Source organism: Colossoma macropomum, unplaced genomic scaffold, assembly GCF_904425465.1.
Source record: "Colossoma macropomum unplaced genomic scaffold, Colossoma_macropomum, whole genome shotgun sequence".
NCBI lineage: Eukaryota > Metazoa > Chordata > Actinopteri > Characiformes > Serrasalmidae > Colossoma > Colossoma macropomum.
In genome coordinates this window covers 8,943,652-8,964,463 of record NW_023494786.1, presented here as the reverse complement: position 1 = coordinate 8,964,463, position 20,812 = coordinate 8,943,652, and the positions used below count along the sequence as shown (strand labels likewise).

Sequence of the window (20,812 nt, the reverse complement as noted above, 5' to 3'; positions counted from 1 at the left end):
ATCAAAAAAAAAGTCTATGTTCACGTTGAAGACATGGTGACCCCTGGTTACTAACACCACCACAGTACAGAAATATGAGTCAGTAAGTTTCAAAATACTTGATTGACTTTGTTTACATCTCAAAGATTGTACTATAAAGAAAATTTGAAAAAAAATTGATTGAATTCCCCTTTAACTGTGGATCTTTCTACAATGTTGGGGGGTCAGCAGCAGAGAGAGGCTCGTAGGCCTCTGTAAGCCTGTCTAGGTGTTTTATATTTGCTGGACAAATCCTCCCAGTGGGCCTGCACTCCATATTTGTGAGAAAGGATTCACTCAGCATGTCTAACATTTCATTCAAGCTGTATAGCCTAAATATAGGGACAAACCTTCCATGTGATCATGTGAATTTTGAAATAGCACTTTCCAAAAACACATACGTTCCAGTTTCACTGCATCCTCCTGTTTGATTATTTCTTATTAGAACATCATTGCTTCATTTGTGAGAACAGTTCTGTGATGTGGATAGGTGGTCAAACTGACTGAGGACTTGGTTGATGCAGCCTGTGATTTACAACACCTAAATTGTGACAAGGCTCTAGAGACACACACATTTGTTGGAGAGACATCCTTGGGCTCACACAGACAGTTGGCATATGGCAGTAGTGAGCAGAAGAGCATCCTGTCAGTCATTTGAGTGCTTTAAGTGTGGCAAACCTGCCAAAGATGACCTCATTTTCAATGTGAGAGCTAACAGGATGACATCACATTTCCATTACTCTTAGGAGGGAATGTGTGAGCTATATGTGAGTATTACAATTGAGTAGTACAATAGTATGTTGTTGAAATGAGTTGAAGTATTTTATATCAAACTGGATATGAATGTCCTGCATGTCATGCTGGGCACAAATCTGTATGTGTGTGTTTGTGTATGTGTGGCAGAGTGAGGCACAATCTAATTATCATTTTTAAAGTATTTTAGCAAGTTTAATAATAATTTACACACGCAACCTACACATTTCTGCTACAAATGAAAACATAAAGTTACTATTTGTACTATGTATGAACAATACAACCAAAAACAGAATGATTACAAACGTTACAACTAACCCCATAGGTGGTGTTAATTGTGACAGATGGAGGGGCTGGTTGTACTGCTGTGAATAAATGTTGGCGGTAGGTGGTCGACAGAAGATTGGATATTTCATTGTTTTCGAACAGCCAGTGAAACGTTCCATCAGGAGTCTGTTTTTCTCAGCTTTTGCTTTTGACCGCGGCGGTGAAATAAACCAGATTTTGATTTTTTCAGATTCGATTTGCAGTACTGGGATCGTGATTGCGTAGCGACATTCTGCTGTCGGCAGTGTAATGTTCTGAGACATGGAATCATGTTTTTTTTCGATGGTAATATGTAAACACTGCTTAACAGTAGCTTTCCAACCTAAATACATGAAAATCAATATCAACAAATATTAGAAGTGAAGAGAATTACATAAATTTAAAATATATTTTATCTGTAATATGTTTTCGATGAATCTGTACATGAAAAAACTTCTGAATTTATATGGGGGGCTATGGCTTGTCCCATCATTTCCATTGTGAGGCTTCGTCACACGTGGTAACACTGTTAAAACTGTGCCCGCTGTGTGGATGCTGCACCTGACTAGCTCTCACTGTGAGTTATTTACATGCTGCAGAATGGTGCCGTATTACAGCCATCGTGAGGCTGATTAAAATAATGCAGGTGTGAATTCTGTGATCTCAAAATATCTCTGTTCAGTTGCTGTTAAAATGCATATATGACGTTGCTATGGGAGTGTGAGAACATGACTAGAAGCGTGTTCTACTGGAACCTGTTTAACTACATAAAATATCCATGTTACTTTTTACCCCAATTTAGTTTGGGCTCCCATCTCCCATCCCAGAGAGAGAGAGAGAGAGAGAGAGAGAGAAACAGAGATGCATTATGTGTTGCATCCTTAATTGTTAGCTACATTAGAACATGAAAAGCCACCTACCAAATAAAACACATGTCCCTGTTTCTGTCTTTTTGCTTCTCTCTCTCAGTCATACAAGAAATAAAGACTGAAAATTTGAGAAGAGTCTGGCTGCAGACATGCACTCTCAGCCTGACATGCACCACCAGCCTATTGATGACATCAGTGCACGCTCTGCAACGGCAGTGTTTTTGTCGGTTTTATGAGGAAAAACAGTGAAACACGTACTGCTGGGCAACAAGAGCTACACTGTACCTATATAAAGGTTGCCATATGGAAACTTTCAAAAAAAAAACTACCACGGCGTTAAGACATGAATGTTCGCAGAAAAAACAAAAAGGCTACTGCTGAAACTCATGAAAGCCATGCTGAAGACGATTAAAACCGGTTTTCAAAAACTGTAATGTTGATTAAAATAGAACTTATTAAGGATTCCAGGAGGTTGTGACAACACAGTCAACGTAGTACCGATTACTTTTGCCGTCTCATCAACGTTGTTATAACCTCCTAGAAAGTTGTCAGACAGCGTTGTCTTAACTTTCTGAGGAATTACATTTCAACATTGTGACAATGTAGACAGCACCATGCAGACAACGTTGTGGGCACCAAAACAGTACGTTGTCACAACGTAATTGTGTTTACAGGACCGTTAGGAATGAAACCTGATGGTTTTGCTTCCTAGCGGGAATTGGCTTGATGGTTGCCATTAGAGACCATTAGGAAATGATCAAATGTATGTGGAATCAGTCCCAAAACACCTGATTAAACGATCACAATCCTTTACACTGTGACCCATCAGGAAAACCATCAGAGTACCATTAGCGACTGAAAACCACCAGGAACCAACAGACACTTTTAATGAGTTCTATGATTTTTTTTAACAGGGAGGTTAAATGTAGTTACATTAAATGTAATTCTTTAGCCGTGTTATGGATGAAAAATGAATTAAGTGATGATATCGCTAAGCAGCAGCAGTTACCGTGCTGGTGGGCTGCTTCTGCCATTGTGGCAGAGAGTGCATGTGCATGTGATGTCACTGGGGCTGAGAGTGCATCTGGCCGAGAATGCAAGTCTGCAGCCAGACTCTATTGGGGAATTTTGACCAAAAAGACTTACTAAAATGAAGACTAAATATGCCTCTTTACAAATAATTTTCATGGTAATGAAAATGAGTGTTTGAAAACGCCGTTTGTTCCCTCCGCTCCCATACACACCAGTATACACATTACAGAAATTACAGAAGAATTGTCAAAGAGTAAGTCTACTCACTTAATGACTGGGCCTGCATTCCTGAGCTAGCACTTTGCCACAAACCACAAATCTTTAGCCTTCCCCTGAAAAAGTGCTTCAAGTTTAGCACAAACTTTTAATTTAACCAAAACCCTTCCTCTGTAATGAGCTCACATAATAGATATACATAGTATTAGCCTGTCTTTTGTGGCAGTAGGTAGAGCTCTTGAGCAGAGCTTGCATGCACTCATCAAAATTATTTTCTCTGTTTTATGAGGTTTATGTCTTTGTAGCACCACTCTTGCCACCATGTCCATGTCAGGACCCCCAGGTTAAGAACCCCTGGTATAAACGATTTGAGCAGCAGCAGGGTGACAGTGACGGTCAAGTTGAACTCTTTCATGGTTTCTGTCAGGGACATTACACAAGCGATTTGTCATTACTGTTCATGTCAAGTATCAAGAAGAGATTTTCAGTTTCTGTATTTGGCTCAGTGTGTCCTGAATTCTGGGTTCAGCCAGGAACTTTCATTTTGGTGCATCACTGCTAACAATGAATGAAAATGAATAGCCGTCAATTAGTTTTGTGCATATATAGCAGGGCTCTTCAGCTCTGGTGCTGGAGGTTCGAGGTCCAGAGCAGTTTTGTGATTTATCTGCTCAAACCTGGTTCAAACTCATCTATTAATTGCCTGGTTTAGTAGATGTGTTTGAGTTGAGGAATTGCCAAACTGTGCTGGACACCAGCCCTCCAGACCCTGAATTCGGCCCATGAAAGAGAGTGTCAGTCATGCTGATTGGTGGCTTCGGTCTTCCATTTGTTGTTAGCCATGTTAGCATGCTTGTTTGACCTATTCTATTAAATGGATTATTGTTTGAATAGCATAGTTAATTATATTTGATAATGTAAAGATATTGTGACCATCTAAGTTTCCTGTGATATATTACAGCGGTTCTCCAGCTGGTCCTTAGAGACCCCCAGTCCATATTGTTACTTATTAGTTGAGATCAAGGTAAAAAGTGGACTGTCTGTGGATCCCTGAGGATCAGTTTGAGAAGCATTGCTGTATTGCATCTGTAAGCAAGGCTCGTGATTCAGTGCTTGGGGACAGATTAACAGTGATCCTCCTCACAGCAACAGAGAGATAGAATTGTCAGAAGGCAAAGTGCAGCTTCAGTTTTCTTAATACAGATTATCTGGGTCACTAATCACTTTCACAGCTCAAGTAATCGAGCCAGTGAAGAGCAACGAATATGTGCCATGTCTGCTTAAAGACTTTGGCAGCTTCACACAATGAATGCTGCTGTGTAGTAGTATGCACTGCTTTCTCTCCTAAACAGGTTATTTCTGAACATGACTCTAACCTGCAGCTTTCCACCAGAGGGAGATTATTCAACTCAGGTTTTGTGCTGATTTGCAATCCATGTCATAATTTCTTTATTGGGGGAGATGCTGGCTATCAGCCTCCATCACCATGACAGCTGCTGTCAGAACTTAACAGGGAATTGAAAAACATACGTGCTTGTAATCAAGTTATCTATTAGCTACTCTCCACAACATCTTGGAATTAATTATGCATTAGAAACAATGTCATTCATCTCACAGTTAGTGTGTTTTCGAAGGCGTGACTTGGCAATTTACTTTTTGAGCTGTGACGAAGAATGACTGGCTCAGTTTTTAGAGGCTGTTTTACTGTCTCCTTTCAAGTCTCAATAAACTAATAAACACACGCACACACACCACTGTAGCTTTTACGTTATTTGTAGCTTATATGCTTCTTAAACTTTAATAAGTTAATAAATAAATAACAAAGATTTAATACAAATCTTTCATGAATCCCATTGTAGTGGGGATGTAACAGTATGTATTTCGTTGTTTTGTATCATGTTGTATTAGTGTCTTGCCTCATGGCAAGAGTGTTAAATTGGGACACAAAGCATAGCTTTAGTTTTAAATCTTGCAGTTTTATCATTTTGAATGGTGTAATTAACCTCAAATGAAAACATTAACATATTAACATTAGGCAGATTTTCAGCCACTTCTGATTTTTGCGATACCAAAAAAATCTATCGAATTGAGACACCGCCGCAACTAAATTTAGAATATTTTGTATTGCTACACCCTTACATAATAAATAATATAATACTGAGTAACACTGCATCTTTATGTAATACACTTTTCAAATCTGAGTAGTAATACTAACTTTTTAAATGAAAAAATGCAATCATGAGATCCTGCTGGTGTGGGTTCATGTTTTTTATAGTGGATGCACTCTGGAATTCAGCTGTAGAAGTATTTAATTTTACAATTGCACCATCAGGACACTTTGTACGGATAATGCTTAGGAGATGGCATGTCACACTCTGGGGGAAATCCCAGCAGAGACTGTGGGGAATTCGCTCGGCCATAGCCTAACGGCTTATTACTGCCCTGTAGTAATCTGTTATTTTAACAGTAAAACAGAATATAACATTACACACACATATAAATATGATTTAATATCATTTAGCTGTTTAAAGTTAAATTAGTCCTCTCCAGTTCTCTTTCCCAACACAGCAGTCATCAACTTTGAAGCATCGTCAGTCATCGCTGATATCAGATTAGACCAGCCTGTTGTCCAGGCCTACTGTTTACTACACGTTTACAAAAAGGTGTAGTTCTTTTGTTAATGTAGGACCTTGATTTAAGTCAGTGGTTTGCAGCTCTGTATAGTTTAGTGTTTTCTGGATGAAACACTCTCTCTTTAACTCAGTAAGTGCTTGTAATGAGCTAATTGGCTAATCAGGTTGTTAAACAGGGAAAAATGCAAAGACAGTCTTGAAGAAGCAAGCAGTCACTCTGAGCTACTGACGCTCTGAAGTTTTGCATCACACAAAGGGGGCCTGCTTTCAGCATCAGGCAGTGCACAGAGGTTTAGCTCCTCCCTCTTTGACCTAAAGCCCTGCCTCTCCCTCTCTTGAGGAGAGTCCCGAGAGGAGCTTGCATTGCTCCTGAGATCATTCAAACGTGAGGTGGGAATCGGTGCAGCTCTGGTGAATGTATGTTCCTTCTCAATCACGCTGACCTGGGAACTAACCATGAGCCAGAGGCAAACATCCGCCCCCCGGCCTGAGCGCATGCGACATGCGGACGAGAGCAGAGAGCAGACTTTGCTCTACCTGTTCAGCCTTGTTCAACAGAAGCCTGCTCTACTGCGTGACCTGGCTGCACTCATCAAGGTAACTGAGGATGCATCTCATAGCACGCAGGGAACAGTTGCTGCTCTGTGTTTGTGTTGTCTTTGGCCTGGTATGTCTGTGTATCAGAAGGACGTTAGAGAAGATTTAGTAGTCTTACAGTTGTATGTCCACGGGTCAATATTTCACTATTGTTAATTGTATTGTGCTGTGGAAACGTCAGATTCGAGTCTGCAGTTGCCAGCAGTGTTTAAGATCTCTGACTGTGTCTGTAGAAGGTTTATCTCACTTTGACGTGGTTTAACCCGTTAAACTGTGGGCTTATATGTAAGTTTCTAAGTGGTTCTTGTATGTATGGATCTAAGGAAAATATTTAATTGAAATAGGACCTTTACATTATTTGGAGGTTCTTTAAACTTTCAAAAGCTTCCTCATTTTCACATATCTCATTTATAGAGATGGCTCTTTGACTTTGTTTTTAGGACCTTTGCTTTGAAAATGGCAAAAGTCTGAATAAACAAACATTCTTAAATATAAAGAGGTCAAAAAGGGTCCTTAGAAGAACAACTTTGGTTACCTAAAGAACCTTTTAGTTGAGTGGTTCTAACTGTTTAAACCACCCATTGAAAGGTTTTTGAGGGAGCCAAAAGTGGTTCTTCTATAGCATCGTACCAAAGAACCAAGGAAGACTGCTCTGAATTTGAAATTCAGTTCCACATACAGATTTTTAAATCTTTATTTGTTGTAAAATATTGTGTAATAAAATTACATTCTATAAACCATAAAAGCACATATAATGGCAAAATGGGCAGAACTAACCTGAAAAATATTCAGGGCACCTCTCCGTCATCTAATCCTCCAGAAAAGTACCAAACAAGTCTAATACAGGCCTAAGGTTTACATGTCTAAGATTCCTACTGGAAATGCCTCTCATTCCTGATGCATTAAACACCCTAAGCTTCCAATTACTCCAACCATCCTAACAGTCCCTCTATTTATACCTAATATTAGCCTTTTATATCTGCCTGTGTGAGGCTGCTCATACGTTTAGAGAGTGGAGAGAATCTCCACTATATAGAGCAAATGGCAAAAGGTCAGGAGCCATCTGTCTTGTTTTGCAGGTCTAAGAGAGCTTAGCCAGTATTAGCAGTGCAGTGGGGGCTCATGTCCCCACAGGGGGTTTGGTGGGGGCTGCTTAATGCTGTAGTCTGGGAACAGATCCACAGCTAGCAACCTCACATACTAAAGTGAGCAAATTATGTCTACAGTGATGTTTTTATAGCAGGTTTATGGCTGTTTCACATGCGCCCCATGCCTAATTCAGCCCCTCGTATATAATGTCCTATTAGCGTGTTCACCCGAGGCTAATGGGTCCGTCTGGACAGATTCTGCTGAGTAACAGCACAGACTGAGTGAGCTAGCTTCCAGGCCATAAATGAACGTCTCAGTGGAGCAGTGTACGGGATGATCTAGAGCCAGAGTGAAGCTGTGTCCGCATGTTACAAGCCTGGCTGTTTCCATACTTAGTTTGACCCTATGCTCAAAAATAAAGGGCTCTTTGGAGCAAAGCTAAAGGAGAAACACCTTAGTGTTATTATTTAGCGTTAATTTTATTATTATGGTTGTGTTACAAGAATATTCTGAACAAGTCATATCTATTTGAAGAGATTTTAAAGTATTGTAATGGACAGTGAGTAGAAGCAGGATACACGTACAGAAAAAAATTGTGGTCATCACAGACTGGGGTCAAAACACAACTCCGGGCACTTTCAGCTGAAGCTTGTATTGATGCTTGTATCGTTTTCCTGAACTCATTTAGGAATTGCTTTGAGAAAGAGTTCCGTTTTGGTGGGCTTCACCACCATTTGACCAAATAGAAACCTATTCAGTCCCAGAGCCCCATTCACTGCACAATATCTGTCTCTATAGTTAATCTTACACACATGATCAATGAATTAAATGTAGTACAAATAAAGTACAACTATTATGTAACCTACCCTCTGAGAGTCCTGCTAACACACAGAATTACACAGTACACATATTTTTAGGGTAAGAATTCCCTGTTTTATAGTTTAGGGTAATGTAATGTGGTCAGGCCAAAAATACCAAAAAATTATATAAAACACAGTCACAAACACATATTTGCCCACTAAACAAACAGCAATAATGAAAAAAAAAACAAAAAAACAACAGTTTATGGCACAAACTTTGTAAACTCAAACCCAGTCCTTTAAAGTCTTAATACTTTTCTCAGTTTGTCTTGTTCTTTTGTCTGGACTCCCTACAGCTGAAATCAATTTAAGCAGCCTCACCGTGATTGAAAAAAGAAGTCCTCCAAGGAGTTTACACCCACAGGCTGAAATGAGTTCCTTTCGCTCCAGAAAGTGAAGAATAGCCCTGGTCCACTGTGTTCCTTCCATGTACCTCACCGAACAGTCGTCTTTTAAGTAGTGGTAATCCATGCTTCACTGGTCAGCAGCTGGGTTTGGTGCTAGTACACATGCAAATACATGCATTATAAGATCAGTATACAGAGAAAACTGCACCACATCTCTCTAAAACTTTAGGGTTTAAACTATATATTGTTTAATGTTTGTGCTACATTACAAACGTAACACGTAGGCCTGTCACAATTATTACATAATCTGTAATGATCGCAATTATGTAAGCTGACTGCAATAATTTTTCCTAGGTGTTAACTTTCAAATCACATGTTTACGTCACTACAAACAGTGTTTCCACTGGGTTAAGGCAGTTGTGCATGAATAAAAGAAATGCATTTATTGAGATGCGCCGTGGGTCGTAACGAAAACAGAAGTTCTAACCTCTAACTTGTTGTAAGACATGTAGAGGCTATAGGTCAGTAATGCTTGTTTATTTGAGCTCGAGCTCAGCTAAATAACTGGTGCAGTAATACATAAATTCCAAGATTTCCATTATTTGACATTGCTTACATCAGCCACTTATTTGTTAGTGTTTTTTTATAGGTCCACATTTTACACACTCTGTCATTAAAAGCAGTTTTACGTGCTACGTAGGCCTGCATTCTTTTGACCACTAGAGGCCTGTAGTCCATTTTTCAACACAATTTTAGCACACAAGGAAGCTTTAGCTCACCATCATTTGTAGCACAGAGACTAGGAACAAGGAAACCAAATGCATAGAGAACTACAGTAAGAGAGATGCCAAACAGGGGAGAATATATACAAGAGACATAATGGGTCTAGAACAGGCAGCAGGTGAGAGTGATAGTGAATGGGCGGAGTCAGGGTGGAGCTGAGACCGAAGTGAGCCAATCCATGCCGGGCAAGACCAAATGGAGTCTCTCCAGAGGGGAGACACTGTGACGACAATGAGCAGCTGTCTGGTGGTTGTTTAAATTTGGGACATGCAGGTTTGAATTTATAGGTGATTGTCTGAGGCGAGTGTATTAATACTATATTTTTTTAATATAGTGTATGCTGCTGTTTTAATATAATGTAGCAGATGCTGGAACCAAAAACCTGCTCTGGCATCGCTCTGTAGAACTGTTTCTGGTACCTTTATTAAGAGTGCAGGCTGGGTGAGCTGGAACAGCTCTGGGCTTTTCTGTTATTTTCCCTGTGAAACTAATAGTTTGAGAAGGATGTTGTGAAAAACATTCTAGTCTATTTTCTAGTTATAACGTTTTGAATAATATGAACTGGCCAAATACAATGATGACACTTATGATGTTTGTGTGGGTTAATGTATCAACAGTAAAACAATGGTAACAATGGTAATACATTTTTACATGTCGAATCTCCAAGCTCGCTTTATCAATCAACTATACAGGCTGTTTTGTTACTCTGCCTGTAAGACTAATATATGTACACGATTTCTGTTCTGATTGGCTGACCTGTACTGTGCCTCATTCAAAAAGCAGTCTGGGCTGAACTGCTGTGGACTGAATGGGCCTCATTCAGCAACTGTTCTTAAGGAGATATTTCTTCTAAAAACCCACTTATGCAGTTTTCACAAAGATTCTGACATTCACCAGTGTTTTCTTTTTTGGGATTTGTCCTGAGGTAAGAACAGAATCTGCTCACACTCAAAAGCACAAAGGTGTGAACAGTTCTGCGGTTTACGAACATGTCATGAATCGGACGTAGACTTTTTTCTAGGACGTTTCTCAAGAACAAATTTAAGAAAAAACTTAGAAAATATTGGTGAATGAGGCCCAGTAAATATGTTTTTTTGTTTGTTTGTTTTTTTTAGATTATATGGACTCGGGGGTGAATGATATGTTTCATTTTTGCCTCCTTTAAAAGTGCTAAGAGTTTCCAGCATGAGGTATTTAAAATGCTTGGTATTTAGAGTATGCTCTGGTCACAAACAGTCAGAGAACAAAGTCAAGAAATGAGAGAGAGAGAGAGAGATAGAGAGAGGCTGAGACGTGGCAGGAGGGCGAGTGAGGCAGTGTGGGAGGGCGAAAGGAGCTGTGTGTGTGTTTTTTCAGTGTCATTCCAGACAGTGAGAGGGCAGAGGAATGTAAGCGTCGGGGTCAGGTGGCATGGCCTCTGGTCTGCTGTGCTCTGATTGGTCAGTGCACGGGGGGATTGGATGGGAATGCCTGAGCGGAAATGAGAGAGAGATGGAATGTCTCTGAGAAGAACGGCATCAATCACTTTCTGCTGCTGCTTCACCCCGGACTTATCTGCCTTTAGTGAATCTACCGCTTACCTGACGCTTGTCCTTTTCAGTTCAGTCCTCTCACCACCGCAGGCATCTCAGAGTTTACTGCTGTGTCTTTGGAGAAGATACTGTTTATCCATATATGCAGTAGAGTCCAAAAGTCCACACTGAAAATCTGGTATTTAAAAAAAAAATCTTCCTGGAAATAAGAAACATGAAGCTTTTAGAATCTTCAAAATTAAAAAAAAGTTATGACATTTGAAAAGAAGAAGAAATACTCATGATTCTGCACTATTTCTTGGTCACAAACAAAAGCAAATTTGTGAAATTGACTATGTTGGGGCCTTTGTACAAAAAGGTCAATTTTTTTTAGTCTTATACCTTCCATTGACGTTCATACGACTCTCAGTCAGAGGTTTTTGCACAAACTGATGGAGTCCATTGTCAGCTTGAGCACACTGTCATTGAAGCAAAAGGTGGCATAACCAAATTAAATAATAAGAATTTCTGAAATTCACATAAAAATATTCAAAGATTTTACTTTTCACTCAAATTGTTCTGCTGATAAAATCATTTGTAACGAAAAACTTTGTATTAAATTAGGAAGGAATGCAAAATAGAAGCATTTTCACTAGTGGTCTCAGACTTTTGAAACCCATGGTACATAGTGTTAGTCAAAAGTTTGGGAACACTTAGCATGTCAAAGCATTCTCATGCCTCTAAAAGCTCCCTTGTGAAAGGATATCACATAAAATGGTGTGTGCAGTGCCTGATGACACATTGTTTTATGATAATTTTGACAGTTTATGATAAGATTAATATATATTTGTGAGATTTATTCATGGTGGAGAGGTATATAGTGGATTTTCCAAAGTAAAATAGTCTGCAAAGAAAATATGTTTTTTTCAGATTTACCACTGTTTTACCATCATCAACATACAACCACCACTGTACGTTATGTTTTTCTACAATATGTTATTTCACATCAAAACACTCTGAATGGCTTTGTTTACATCTCCACATACAAATGAAATCAGTGCAATAACCCTTTAATTGAAAAAATGACAGCGTAAAAAGTCTGGAGAGTGTAAAAAGAAGGCAAACTTTTGAAGTGTAGGCAGTGCCATAGTATTTGTGGCATAGAAAATCCATATAGTGGAACTGTTCACAGCACACAGAGGCTTGGAATGTGTGGGCTGGAGCAGGAGGAACAGCGAGCAGTGTTTGTTCATCTGTCCCAGCATGTGTGGGTTTGTTAGACAGCCTAAAAGCCAAAGCAGACCCCCAGAGAATCTCTCCACAGTGTGAGAAATAGTACCTCTTACTGCAACGTGCAATGAGACCGAGTGGGATTTGTGCCTTGTTCTTTCACGGGAAAGCCTGGGGAAAGGACACAGAGTGTAGTTTTTTTGTAAACTGATTACTCATCTATCAACACAGTCATTTCTATAGTTACAGCTTTGAATGTGGTAGCGGTAGTGCCAACTCACAGAGCGTGTGTGGTTGGACCTCACACATCTTCAATTTCAAAGTGTCTTACCTTATATTCTTGTAACTTACAAGAGTTGTCTCCTATGTGAGTGAGGAGCCTGCCTCATTTTGAGAGAATGTGGGCTGTGATGGACAGTAGAGCTGTTAGAGTGTGTCACTTGTTCATTGTTATTGTGCTATTGGCCTGTGCAGTCACTATATCACAGAAAGCTACAATATGCAAAGTATCCCTAACCAGTTTTTTCAGAGTGCTATCAAAATCAGCTTCTGTGGGTGCTGGATGCATCAAGTTATTCATGAAAGTTAACAGTAATTGTCTTTGTTCAGACTGATGTAGGCGAATCTTTAAATGACCCATATCATGAAAAACTGAATGATTCTTGATTTTATAAAAATGGAAGAGATTGATGTAGAGGGCAGACACTGTTAAAGTTTCAAAATCTGCCATTCGCTCCACAGTCCATACACTCCATATCTGGAAACTAAGCGTCACAAATAGCCTATTTTGATTGTACTGGTTTTGTGATGTCACAAAAACCAACACATTTATATAGATCTGCCTATTCAACTTACAGCAGTTTAGCTCCATCCATTAATATTAAACTTGGGTGTATTTCAGCCTGGACTGCCTTCTGAATGAGGCACAATGCAGGACATCCTATTAGACCAGAGGTCATTTACATATGTCAGTTGTAAAGGCACAGTAACAAGCAGCCTGTTTATTTCTAAGGGATAAGAAAAGGTGGTCGTGTAAAAGTGAATATGAACTGTTTTGGTGTCGAAAAAACAAAAAAAAAGATTATGAATATAAAAATACACATAAAAATGCCAAATTACTGTTTTACCAGTACATTTTTAATATATTGTTGCAGTTGCAATACGTAGCAATATAGCCGCAATACTAGAATTTTGTCCTTTTCACACAGTCCTAAAGGGCACTGGGACAGTATAAGATGAATGGAGGAAGGTTTAAGCAATGCTTCATTAGCTTTGAATGAGGAAAGGTCTAAATGCTCCATTAGCTTTGCACAGGTAGCTCCAATTTATCACCCTGAGCAGAAGTGCAGGATCAGAGACTCAGCAGGCCAAGATGAAGATCAAATGCGTGCAGCAGCCTGCATGGGGATTCAGAGAGCTTTTACAAGCGCAGTTTGCCACGGCTGTTCTCCTGGCCTGAGGGAACCTGCTTGCCGCATGTCCAAGAGCTTTTAAAAGTCAGAATGAAAGTTTAACTAGTGCAGCCTGCACTGCATTCTCTAAAGCCTTGTTTGGATAGGGTTAGTTCATCACGGGGACGTCTGTACAAAATTTTCTTGTGTGTCCTCAGTGATAAAATGACTACAGGATGAGTGAGTTTCTAGTAAGTCATATTTAAATTTTTCAGAATTTATCAGATCTTTAAAGAACTGACAGTGATACAGCTAGTCATTATTTCTAAAATGCTGATGTTATTGTACATATGTGAATATAAAGCAATGTTCTATACTTGTAGTTGCCATTATAATCACCCCTTTAAGGAGCCTGTGGGGTCTGGCTTTTCTTATTGACTTCATTTTCTTTCCACTCCTCATATTGCTCTCCCAGGTAGCATACGGAGTTTTAGCACCCAGGCCGAGTAATTGGTTGAGAGATTCCTTAAAAGTATCCATTTTCTGTTTTGCCATTCGGGAAGTGTTTAATATCTGGAGGTGGGTCTCTGACGCGTGCTAGGAGACCAAAACAGCGAGTTGCAGCAGTCAAAATTTTTTTTTTTTCAACGTCAGGCAACATCTGCCCGGAAAAACACGAAGATGTGTATTCAAACAGGATTAAAATGATGAGAGCACCGCTAAGGTGCTGGTGAGGAACTGTATTAAAGTGATTCAGCAGGAGAGGAGGGAGAAAAACACACACAAGCCAGACGACAATAAAATCTCAAAGGAGCACCTATGAAAGACTCCATGTAAATCTAAAGACAAAAACCCTATTCGGATTGGATTAGTTTAACAGGGAGACGTCTGTAAAAAACATTCACGCATCTCCTCAGTGTTTAAACTTAGTAAAATTACTACAGGAGGCACAGGTTTTGAGCTCTTATTTCTACAAACATGAATGTGTCATATGTAGTCCTATGTTGATGACATTGTGTGTTTAAAGAAATGCTTTAAGGATACTGTGTAGCTGTATGTCAATATAAAGTGCTTTATACACATAACCAAAATTGAATTGAGATCTTGCTTCTCTAATAGCCTTTCCTTTTTGTTTCTCTACATGCTAATGCTCTCCCAGTATAGAGAGGGTGGAGACAAATTTCTGCCACCCCGACCAAGTAAATGGTTGAAAAACATTCAGAGGAATCACTTTTGTGATTTGTAAAATGTTTAATATGGATGTGATTGAAGACTGATTGAAGTACAGCGAGTAGCAGTGGTCAATAATAATGTGACATCTGCCTGGAAAAAAACAACCACGTATTTGTCTCCAGACATGACTAAATTCAACAAATGACTGCTGAGTTTGGTGAAAAACAGTAGGTAATTTGGCCTGTAATTTTGACAGTGGAGGAGAGGAGAAAAACACCAACATGGCCGATCCGTTTTTGCTCCTGCAAAAGAGGAAATTAACCCAGCACCCATGTAAATTTAATCCTGTCCGAATAGGTCTTTCTGACCTTATAAAACCTCACAAGTCAGCTTGGTCTTGACTTTCTTTGAGCTGCTTTTTTAATTTGGCCAGAAATCCACAAATGTTAAACTGGGGCAGATTTGCCAGGTAAGGATCTCGCTGCACATTTAATGTCAGCCTTCAATTACTCTGTTTCAAAGGCTGCGCTGCTGCGGGAGCAGTCAGAAGCTTAGAAACAGAGGGATTAAAGGATCCGTCTGTTTGGAATTCAGACGTGTAATTTTCTCAGGAAGACAGCTGCGTCAGATACAGGAGAAGACGTGTCTCTTTGATACAAAAACTGAACAACTTTTTCTAGTAGAAACTTCAGATTTAATATGGGGCGTCAGAATTAACAGAAAGGAAGTTTAATTGGAGCTGATTTTAAACTAATTATAATGTCTTGAGCTAGAGCATTGATAATGTACAGTATAAATCTACTAATAAAATGATCATTTATTTCTACAATTCACATAAATGTCAATAGTAAATTTCACTCAACTTGTGAATGTGTTGCTGTTATGCTTTGAGTCTGCTTTTTGACACTTATTGCAAGCAGCATTTGTTACTCGTGAGTTGCCACTGATTGAAAACAAAACTATCAAGGAAATCTTTTGCCTTATGGGCAGCACTGCACTTCTCCTGGCTTTTAACCAGAATTAGAAAGAACAGCCCTTTCAATGGAGCAACGTCAGATCATAGTGTATTCATGACATGGTAAATAGCATCAGTTCAGAGTGTGCACCACAACGCACATGTCCGAAATGAAGTGATGTCACTGCAGAATATTAAGTAACTGGTAGTCAGATCATCAAGTAGGTCAGTCAAATTTCATCATAAGCCAATATTAAACACATTGTAAAACATATACTAAAAAACACCAGTACAGAATATCACATTATGCACATCCTAAAAGAGAAATGATTTTACTGTAGGTATTAATTAATGGCTTAGCATGTCTTATTTAAATTATGTGGCTGTGAAAACATAATCATATTGGCTCTGTATCAGTATCAGCTGAAACACCAATGTAAAAGTATTGGATTGGAGACAAAGAAAACTGTATCAGGACATTCCTTTTGAAAATAAAGGTGCCCATAAGGGTTCTTTGGTGCCATAGAAGAACCAGAAGAATCTTTCAAAGGATGATTCTTCAAAGAGCTGTTTTGTAAATTAGATGTGCGAGTGTGAAGAAACTTCAACATTTATAGACCCTCCACTCTACAGTGCTATACCATTTAAAGGTTTTTCCAAGCCAAAAACAATTAAGGAACCTTTACTTTTAAGAATATATTTGTCTTAGAAACACATTTCAAGCAGAAGACCATAAACCCTAACTACTGTGTTTTTTACTTTGTCTGATGCAGCTATTTCATCACGCAGTAAGTAATAAATTTTGTGTGTGTAGTTTGGGAAGAGCTGGAGGTGCTTTAGTAGACGAGTGCCCCCAGCTGTGCTTCTCACATCACTGAGAGTGCTGTAGCTGTAGGGCCTGTGGGCTGCAGATTACAGGTTTGGCTAATGGAGGGTTTGGAGAAGCCTCATCATACAAGATCACAGTGCAGCACCATCTCAACGTGACTTCAGAGAGCATTATGGAGAGTGAGCTGAGATGAAGCACCTCAAACGCTAAGCACTGTCTTCTCTTTCATCTCCGTTTTCCTCTGTGAATTTTTTTTCACATAGATTAAGTACAAAAGGTGTGCGATGTGGTGAGTCTTAGACTAAACACAAACTCTTCTACTCTTCTACTCTTCTTTTTTCCTCAAGATGGTTAGGAAATGTAGTAGAGCATATGGGGCAGTTTGTATTGCTATATAGTATTCAAATGATATTTTGTTGAAAAATGGAGTCTCCCCATCACCCCAGATTTAATCAGTTGAGATTTGTAGTTGAAGCAGACAAAAAGAAACAGTAGTGCCAAATAAAAAAAGAAAAAATGTTTTGTGTCTGCCATCTCAAGCTCTTTCTGCAGGCCCCTCATGACGATTCCACCAGTGGAATAGAAATCAACTTGGATATTTGTAATTAATGTAAAAAAAAATCCCCATAAGCGTTACCAGATCAATGAAGACACTGTCGAGTCTCTGTGTGACATTGGGACTGTTGAGTTGCTATTGAGCGATGTGGGGTGAAAGGTTAGGGGTGAGAACCCCCTGCCATGAAAACAGTTCACACCTCTCCACAAAGACGGCCATGCTGAGATAAAATAGACAGCACGGCTGTAGCTTCATATCAAAAAACTGCCACAAAAAAGTCAGTGGAACCAGAATTTTTTCAGAGTAATTTTGGGCTGTTTCTTTTGGGCCATTTATCATGAAATTTACACACAATGTAAAGAGCAACAGACACTTTCAAATTATGTCAAAAACTGAAAAACGACATGCAGATAAAAGGTGTCGTTTTAACAGCAGCGATATAGAAGTTGCACAGTATTAGTAATTGACTGTGGGCTTCCATTTCTTGTTGCTACGCTAGCCTCATAGCTAAAGTGTAAAAACTAAAGAAGCAAATTCCAGACACCAAACATGTCTTTGTTTACTGACTAAATTTAGGGTAAGGGGAAATTGGATAATTTCTCATTTGTTAAATAAGTACAAAAGACATGCAGCGATGTAGTAAAGAATGGAGCCGATTTGTCCACATACTTGAATCAAAGTTGCTATGCAGTGTTAAAAGGTCACTGTGTCGTTGCCTCTATGTTTGGTTTAAGGTGGGCTTGAGACACAATTCAGGGCAGCTGCTCTCCTTCATTCAGAGACGGAGCAGCAGGAGATCGGAGCCGTGTTGACTTGTCAGTGCAGATGAGGGAGGAACCACACTGATCAGCTGTCTGCTCATTATATGGTGCTCTGTGTGTCCTGAGAGCCAGAACTTGCAGTCTCAGTGTGCCTGAAGACTCAGGCCTGATAGATAAGAGTAGCTCCAAACAGCTGTGCTTCTGTTTATTTCTGCCTCTCTCAGATTGCTATCAGTGTCCTCTGGACTGGAGCTGTTCTCCGCTTCCAGCTCTTCTAACTTTGCTGCTCTGTGGTTCTGCAGGAGCGTCAGCGGCTGGAGACCATCCTGAACCTGTGTGCGGAGTACAACAAGGGAGACGAGCCGACCATGGGCTTCTCCGGGTTGGTTTCGGGTGAGGCGACAGGCATCAGGCGACCCTCCATGGACACGGCTGGCAGCGCCTCGCTGAGGATGGCGCCCAGGCAGAGGGAGAGCGATGAGGAAAATGTGAGAGAGGAGTGCAGCAGCACAGAGAGCACACACCAGGAGGTGAGGACAACACACGCCCTGTCGAACGGAGACAGTGCACAGGTCAGAACCTCTGAGTGTTGTGCTGTTTTAGCGTGAAACAAGAGTAACTACTGTACAAACAAATGAACAGTGAGTCGTGCATGTCATCTTAAAACAAGTTTTGTCTTATTTAGTCTTATTCAGAATCCCAGAGTCTTAAGGGAATCATTCCAGTCCCATTATCACATACTGCATGAAGATGTGGTTGGAAAAGCATCTCAGCTACATCATTAACTGTATAATCTGCAGCAAAAGCTGCAGCATTTTCCTACAAATTGAAATACGTTTTATATTTTTGCTGTTGTTTTTCCTCAAGCTCAGGCAGTGGGTATTCTTTGTATTAGTCATCCATCCCACCATCTTACTCTACAAAACTAATGTACCTTTTTAGTCGTTTGCATGATTTCCCCGCTATCTCAAACATAGTCATTTGGCCAAAATAAGTGCTTTGTGTGCTTAAGTGTCTTTAATTTAATTTTTTGTCTTTAATTTTGCACTGGAACAAATGAGTTAATATAACAGAAGTCTGTGTCCCCTAAGATGACCCCTTTTTGGGGACACTAGGGCCTGGAGGGTGGCACGGAGTCAGACTGTAAAAAAAGCAAATGTCAACATGAAGGCAAAGCCACATCCCAGACATTTTAGGCCATTTAGAAATCCTGGCCAGACTTTATTTTCCCAAAAAAGAGAACATGTCCTGGAAAAAGATGACATCTGGTCACCCTGCTGTCACCCAGAAAGATTCTGGGTGACATTAATTGTTAGCTACATTAGCCTCATAGCTCCAGTGGAAAACTAAAGAAGCAAACTTCGGACACCAAACACGATTTTGAAAATTTGTCGGAGAGGGCAACTCAAGGATAAATCAGAACTAAAAATGATGTAACCCCAGCTTAAGATTGCAGAAGGCTGCATCTGGGTTTCCTTTCATTAATGTTGCAGTTGCCTTAACTGGAGTACTTGGAGTGAATTCCATCATTTTTTTTTCAAATATCCTGCATAGTTAAGGGGTTAAGATGTAAACAAAGTCATTTAGAGTGGTTTGATGTAATATTCTCTGTTCTAGAGAAACTTTCAGAGTCACAATTGTTCACCATAATTGTGATAGAATTCAGACATCTGAAGACGTCTAAATGCTCTCTCCAAGAAAGTTATTACATGCAATGGTTAGGAATATGATGCCTGATTTTTAAAACATTGTTTTTTGATAGCTTTGAGAAGGTTTTGACATGAAACATATTTTTAAAAAAATCCATTCATGGTGGAGAGATATATGCAGAGATAAAATAGTTCCCAAAGAAAACTTTTTTTTGGATTTATCACTATTTTACCATCATCAACATGGCATATAAAAGCTCAGAAGACGTGTGTGTTCACTGGTCATTTTGGATTGTAAATGAAATGGCCATAGTTGCGCTGACATTGCGACCCCTAGCTCCTAGTATTTCCATTGTAAAGTTTTTCTACAAAGTAGATCACTCTGAATGACTGTTTACATCTCAGCCTGTAAATCATTCAGAATTTGTGAAAAATTGGTTGAATTCCCCTTTAAGTACAGGTACAGTTTGCAGTTTGAAAAAGATGAATTTAAACAATATTTTAAAGACTCCTCTCCGACCGTTAAACTGCTCGTGTGTGTGTGTGTGTATATGTAGGTGGAAGACTCTGTGGTGTCCGGGGGTGGGTCCACACTGGAGCTGGGTTATCTGGAGGAGGAGCGGGTGCGAGTGCTGGCGAGGGTTGATGAGCTGAAAGCTCGTGTCACAGAGCTGGAACAGCAGCTACAGGAGTCCAAACAGGAGGTAAGATACACAAGCAAACACACTCACATCCAAATCTAAAGCCAAATTCAACTGTAATTGAATTCAACCCTCTAACTGGCTGAATGTGGAGCACCTTTATAGCATCCTGTCCTGTTCATTACCTGTTCCTCATAATAACGTAAAAACAAAACCTGTTAATAGGGACATCCATGTGCCTTAGTGTTTTTACTGAGCGTGGTGCCAGTAACGTCACGCTGATGTCTGTGTCTGGCTATCAGTAGTAATTTGGGGAAATTATGCAGATGCTTTATCAAGGTACAAATTAGCCAGTCAAATCCCACAAATTACGTTGCAGAACCACCTCCAGTAAAGCTAATCCAGTTCAAATTCTTCTTTAGATGAAGTCATCTCACTCATAAGTCCAAGTCTGGTGCAGAATTCTTGAGCAGTGTTGGGGTAGCGATTCAAATAAGTAATCTATTACAAAAGCACAAAATTACTTTACTCAAACGGTAATGGGATTGCTTTAATGATTACTGCCTCGAAAAAAGTAATGTCAGTACTCATTATTTCAAAAATACAAATCTGT

General features: G+C 39.6%; 1 protein-coding gene across 18 annotated transcripts in view; it reads left to right on the top strand.

The window, feature by feature from the left end:
- phldb1b (pleckstrin homology-like domain, family B, member 1b) overlaps positions 1–20,812 on the top strand; it is a 102,763-nt gene that overhangs the window by 50,533 nt on the left and 31,418 nt on the right. For 16 of the 18 annotated variants that reach the window (XM_036559978.1, XM_036560055.1, XM_036559995.1 and 13 more), the window contains 2 exons: positions 18,212–18,481; positions 20,116–20,262. In XM_036559978.1, the coding sequence (XP_036415871.1) occupies positions 18,212–18,481; positions 20,116–20,262 (417 nt within the window). The remainder of the gene's footprint in view (positions 1–18,211; positions 18,482–20,115; positions 20,263–20,812) is intronic. The other 2 variants (XM_036560072.1, XM_036560013.1) reach the window with 1 other exon arrangement.